Source organism: Mizuhopecten yessoensis, unplaced genomic scaffold (assembly GCF_002113885.1).
Source record: "Mizuhopecten yessoensis strain PY_sf001 unplaced genomic scaffold, ASM211388v2 scaffold7685, whole genome shotgun sequence".
In the NCBI taxonomy this organism is placed as follows: domain Eukaryota; kingdom Metazoa; phylum Mollusca; class Bivalvia; order Pectinida; family Pectinidae; genus Mizuhopecten; species Mizuhopecten yessoensis.
Genome location: NW_018407171.1, coordinates 438,404 through 445,011, shown reverse-complemented (window position 1 = coordinate 445,011; position 6,608 = coordinate 438,404). Strand labels below are relative to the sequence as shown.

General features: G+C 36.0%; 1 protein-coding gene across 1 annotated transcript in view; it reads right to left on the bottom strand.

The window, feature by feature from the left end:
* The window catches only part of LOC110454136, a 39,053-nt gene that overhangs the window by 12,131 nt on the left and 20,314 nt on the right, over positions 1-6,608 (bottom strand). The window contains exons 13-17 of the mRNA XM_021503512.1: positions 4,790-4,860; positions 4,223-4,502; positions 3,610-3,677; positions 3,123-3,307; positions 2,448-2,560 (exon numbers count right to left, since the gene is read on the bottom strand). Coding sequence (XP_021359187.1) covers positions 2,448-2,560; positions 3,123-3,307; positions 3,610-3,677; positions 4,223-4,502; positions 4,790-4,860 — 717 coding nt within the window. The remainder of the gene's footprint in view (positions 1-2,447; positions 2,561-3,122; positions 3,308-3,609; positions 3,678-4,222; positions 4,503-4,789; positions 4,861-6,608) is intronic.

The window sequence follows — 6,608 nt, the reverse complement described above, 5'->3', positions numbered from 1 at the left end:
CTCTGCAGACGACTAGTTAGTTTGTCAGATATACCACAGAGCAGAGCGTTACCATAATCCAACCGAGAGGTAACAAGTGAATGCACCAAAATCTTGCATGCATCTGCAGTTAGTCACTGCCGAATACAGCCGATGCTCCTGATCTGGTAGTAACAGGATTTGGCAATAGCGTTCACTTGTTTCTCCATGTTCAGAGAACTGTCAAAGTATACCCCTAGGTTTTTACCAGCTGGAACAGTCTCAATAGTTCTGGCACCAACCTTGAGCTGGAGAGCCATTGTTTGCTGACACTTTGGGGAAAAGACATTTAGTTTCGTCTTTTCCTGATTAAGTTTAAGCATGTTGGCGTTATAGCAGCCTTGTTGTCAAGCGTCCCTAGAATGCAGTACCAAATATAACGTTATATCAGCCTTGTTGTCAAGCGTCCCTATAATGCAGTACCATGTATAACGTTATATCAGCCTTGTTGTCAAGCGTCCCTAGAATGAAGTACCAAATATAACGTTATATCAGCCTTGTTGTCAAGCGTCCCTATAATGCAGTACCATATATAACGTTATATCAGCCTTGTTGTCAAGCGTCCCTAGAATGTGGTACCAAATATAACGTTATATCAGCCTTGTTGCCAGGCGTCCCTAGAATGTGGTACCAAATATAACGTATAGCAGCCTTGTTGCCAAGCGTCCCTATAATGCAGTGCCGAATATAATGTTTTGTATTTCTGCTTTTTTTGTTTTCTTCCGAGATATTCGACTACTTCAGCAATACTTACTGTCAGAGCAGGTCTGTCCCGCCCAGCCGCTCTCACACCGACACTGGAAAGACCCCACGGTATCAACGCAAGTGCCGTTGTTCAGGCATGGATATAGAGCACACTCATTCCAATCTGTAGGAAAATATATTGTCATGTTACATAACCACCTACAAATACGACTATTACTGATTCGCATCTACTACTGTCGCATGTCTTGGTCTGTAAGTCAAAGATATGGAATGGTCCCAACTTAGAATAATTGGAGTGGTCCGTAAGTCAAAGTTCTGGAACGGTACCAACCTAGAATAATTTGAGTGGTCTGTAAGTCAAAGATATGGAATGGTCCCAACCTAGAATAATTTGAGTGGTCTGTAAGTCAAAGGTCGAAATGGTCTGTAAGTCAAAGGTCGGAGTGGTCCTAACCTAGAATACTGGGAGTGTATTGATAATTAGCCTCTGCTGGACCCCAGATCATGTCTGACCACAGACCGATCTAATGGTATCTCTCGTTTAAAAAAATAATGTTACACCTGAAATTTTAAAGTATAACAACAATATATATGTGTTTATCATGCAAGAAGAGGGCTTGCATAGACTATACCTGATACCTGATGCCTTTTGTATTTGCGATATCTATAATAAAATATTCTGAAATGAAAGGAAGATAACTCTATTTGTCATCTACGGTTATGGATAATAATACAACTGTAATTAATTAGTGTTAATAGTACATATTAGTGTATGAACTTACTGTTTTCACAGTTGAACCCGTACCATCCCGGACTGCAGCGACATGCGTACGTGCCAGCGATGTTGTGACACGTCCCTCTATGTTGACAGGGCGCGAAATAGCATTCATCAATATCTGTAAACGGTAACGCGAAAATTATATTTTGTCACGCATTTCCACTTCAATATACTATTTAATTATATCAGCTATATAATTGTTAATCTACGTTTCCTATCGTTACAATGCCTCCACACTCTGTATTGGTCACCTTGGATATTACTCCGACAGTTGTCAGTGTAATGTGCACACCTACACTACCGCACCCATACATAACACACATGTAGGCACGTCTCTAAATGACCTTGGCTGTTGATAGAACGTCGAACCTTGCACACCGAACCAACTCTCGATCGAACCTTTGTATTTTGATTCACTTGTGTTGTTGTATATATCTTTCACAACAAGTACTTCCATCGTGCCGTTATGTGTTGTTGTATACACATTTCACAACAAGTACTTACATCGTGCCGTTATATGTGTTGTTGTATATACATTTCACAACAAGTACTTACATCGTGTCGTTATATGTGTTGTTGTATATACATTTCACAACAACTACTTACATCGTGCCGTTATGNCATGATCTGTGGACGCGTCGTCATATACTCTTAACTGATGGGAGGATCTAAACCCATGCTCTGTGGACGCGTCATCATATTCTCTTAAATGATTGGAGGAGTCAAAGCCCTTGGCATATAACCAGGTTAAAGTAAGTGTACATGTTATAAGCTATTTTTCCAGAATTGTTAGATTTGTGTATACTGATATTGAATAGAACTCACAAAGTGCTTTTCTTCCAACGTGAATACCTTATAAGTCATAAGCATTCGTTTAGTTAAACACGTGCAGACGTATATAAGGCACAACACCCTAGACTCAACTACACCATTCATGAATACATACGTCATTACAAAACACATTCTGGAATTCCTCAAACTTTTGAGACAATGGGTCAACTAGATCAGGCTCGTACAGGAAATCATGGATTGACAACGTCATGTTTGCTAGCCAGGCGTCTGTGAACAAAGGTTATAAGTGAATAGGTGTGACGGGCAACATAATAGTGGATTCCAAACGAGGTACATGCTTTTCTATTGCATTATGTGAAAAAATAACACAAGAAATAAATCGGTTGGAAGAACGATACATGCCACCGGTAGTATCTTACTATTATTTGAATATGTTGTATATCTGCCATCTACATTCCAACTCAGGCATATTTCAGACGCACTGGTAACACAATCCAGCCACTTTTATGATGTCGAACTTGGTGTTATCTTTACGTTTAGTTATAGGTTTTGTTCATAACAGGAATAAACATGTGCCGCCTTGCATTTAATATTCTTACGCTTAAAGATATTTATATAAACTGTTGGAAGAATATGTGATATTGTACTAATTCTTCCTGGATTTTTTTTATTAAACAAATTTCATTCCTACCATAATTTTGTATTATACATACACATATATTCTGTCTTTTATTTAATCAACGTTATTAGTCAAGAGTTCAAAAAAAATCTGTAAATAGTATTAATGTTTGATCTGGCTGCATATGGAAATCTTGTTTGTTATACATACCATGAAGAACGCTGTCCCATTCCGAAAAGTATACAAGTAAATCTCCAATGAGATTCACTATCTTTCCATTATATGAATACTGAGGAGTATTTTGAAAGATGATTTCTGACGTGTTTGCCATAAGCGCCCCCTCGGAATGGTTGCCTTTGAAAATGAGTACACTCGTGATCGTGACCGGGTCATTGCTTCAAATATAATTATATTGATATTATAAGCATACTGTTCATTAGACCATCTATGTGAACACGCTGCAGGTTACAATGGTATGGGACGTGCATTGAATGGTACTACACCTATGTTGTATCTCGGCCTTAATAAGCACAGCAAATATAAACGCTTGCAAGTTGATACAGGTAGTTATACTATATAAAAGTCTATTCCGGAGCTTGTTATTCCAAACGTACGTCGAACAGACATTTGTAATATTGATCTGGATCCGTTACAGACTAAAACACATATGATATTGTATCAAAACGTGTTCACTTACCGAAACATTATAGTATCCACCTGTTTGAAAGGATACGACCGTGTAGTGGATCCTAGTAATCTCGTCACCTGTTTGGTAATGGACAAGAGCAGTAGATGTGTAGGTGTCACCTTTGTAACAGTGTTAATTGATAGGTAATCTCACTACGTACGGATCTCAGAAGCAGCATTTATATTTCTGGTTGTTACTAATAATACAATATGTTTGGTTTCTCTATCATTTAGCAAGTTGATATTCCTTACATTGGCACGTATACACTTTATGATAACTTGTTTTAAACCCCGTCATATGCTTGACAAGTTCTCGTAAGTTAAAAATGCACTTTCTGTTGATAATTTCTTGATACGTCTTGTATTATAAACTATGAAATGTCATTCATCATAATTTATAATTGCGAAACGTCTCCAATTTGTTTGGCCTATTGTCCCTTATACACATGTTCCATTGTGTTTTTTATCCGAAAGTATTTACTATGTGTCGATCACCGTTTGAACATTCTACTACGTTCATGTTAAAATCTTAATATCTTCGTACATATATTTATCTCAACATGCAACAATCCTGGTCACCAACAGAGACAAACGTTGAGGGCAGATGCACAAGCACTACTTACATCGGCACTAAACAGTTCAATATGATGTTTAAACACTGGTGACGTAGCATCAAGAAGATCAGCGGACCAGGTCATATTCATAACTTCGAATATCATATTGACTTGTGACGTCACATCCTGATAATGGATTAGAAGTGTTCCTAGAGTATATACAGTGGAGTACTGGTACTCCTGTAATTGTGATGACGCGACAATGTACTGTTGCACGTTCCTTTGGAGTTCCTCTACAGGAAAATTGCCTTCAAACGTCAGGTTTATGAGGAGCTTAACCGGGTCATTTCTGAATAATAATATAATAATAAAAAAGTGATTCGTAAAGAATTCTCATATTTTTTATTTCGTGGTCAGTTATACGATGAATATTTGTTTATAATTTTTTTTTATATACATTTAGATTTTACTCAGCATTTGACATACAATCATTCACTAGACAGTAGATGAAAGAGAACACTGTTCCTTAACTAATATTTCTTGATTACAAAATTTGCTAGAAATAAGTTCAGTTAATGTGACAATAAGATGGCTACGTGATATGTGCTTGTGTTAATGTTGATCATAATTACTTACACAATAGTGATAAGTTCACATTTTCTGTACTCGGGAAATGCAGTCAAATTCCTTCTCATCAGTTCCATTATCTAGAAAATGCAAAGCATTTGTGTTTTAATGTGCTACATAAAATGCAGAGATGCTTACATAGTTACATTTTATCTTAAAGGGAAATGCCAAAAATTAAGTTTTCGTCAATTATAATATTTTTCATTTATTGGGGTTGTGGAATTGTTCAGAACTATAGCAAATACAAAAATGGAAAACAAAACATGCCTATAAACTCAACAAATATCAATTTTATCACAAAATATATAAAACACGAAACTGCATGGATAATGAGTAATATTTTACAAGCCAAAAGCAAACAAAATATAAAGGTTCAAGAAAAGAGTGAACAAAGAAAAAAATATATACACTATGGCTTTCTTTTCCATTTATGTTTCATTTTACAACCTTTTGGATCCGGATGGGAGTGTTCGCAGAGGGTTATTTTTTTTAAATACAGTTATCTACCTTCACATACATAGTAATGAGGGAATTTAATTTAAATTATGATATCAAAAGTTATCCTATCAACTTCGCTTTTTTAAATAAACATTGTATTGTAACAAAGTAAGTGCTCTTCATTTGTACGAATGATTAACTCGATATAGCATTCCATAGGCTTCATATATGCCTTTCTTGAATGCATCTCGTGTCAGTGCCTTCCCGTAAATCAATATATGTCTTTTGATTGGAGACTTTATTTCGTAAATGCACGAGACATTTGTCGTGGTTATTTAAATAACTATTTCTCAATTAAGGCTCGATATTGGATGATTACATATCATCGTCACGCATGTGTTACCATTTTTTACGCTACGGCATTGAAAGGCCCGATACACAATACGGAAATGACGGGCCGAAAATACGACAACAAAAACATAGTGCTTATATTGATATTAGAATAATACAAAGAAGTGTTGGTCTTGGTTCAGCTGTTATACAAAAATACTTCATTGTATGATGATGTAATCCGTTTAGAAACTGTAACAGCCAACATTGAATGGTATGTGAGCATACATAAATGAAACCTATTGGATGACTAAATTCGATGAGTTGAACACATGTTAGATGCTATGTGTAAAGAACATGGTTTTAGACGACAAAACACTTCTTAACGCATATATTAACAGTGTATAAGTCTTTAAACCAGTATAACTTATAAAGGTTTATTCTAACTCTTTTCAATTAAAAATGCTTCAAGGACATATTAGGAATTATTTTAACTCTTTTCAAATAAAATATAATTTAAATAATTCAGTGACCTACGGGGTTAGGATTTAACTATTACAATAGTAAATATTTCAGTAAATAAAGTGAAATAATGGCGGATGATTTTTGAATGTGCAATGTAAACATTTAAATTGAAAATAGGTTACTGCTCATATGTTTACCAATTAAGACTTAAATCTTGACAGACTGCCGGTGTTTACCAATTACGACTTACATCTTGACAGACTGCCTGTGTTTACCAATTAAGACTTGCATCTTGACAGACTGCCTGTGACGTACATCTTCACATACCGCCTGGGCGTACCAATGAAGACCTGCATCTTGGCAAACTACTGGTGTGTACCATTTAACACTTATATCCTGACAAACGACCTGCGTTAACCAATTAAGACTTATTTCTTGACCGACTGCCTACGTTAACAAATTAAGACTTATTTCTTGACCGACTGTCTGCGTTAACCAATTAAGACTTATTTCTTGACCGACTGCCTGCGTTAACCAATTAAGACTTATTTCTTGACCGACTGCCTGCGTTAACCAATTAAGACTTATTTCTTGA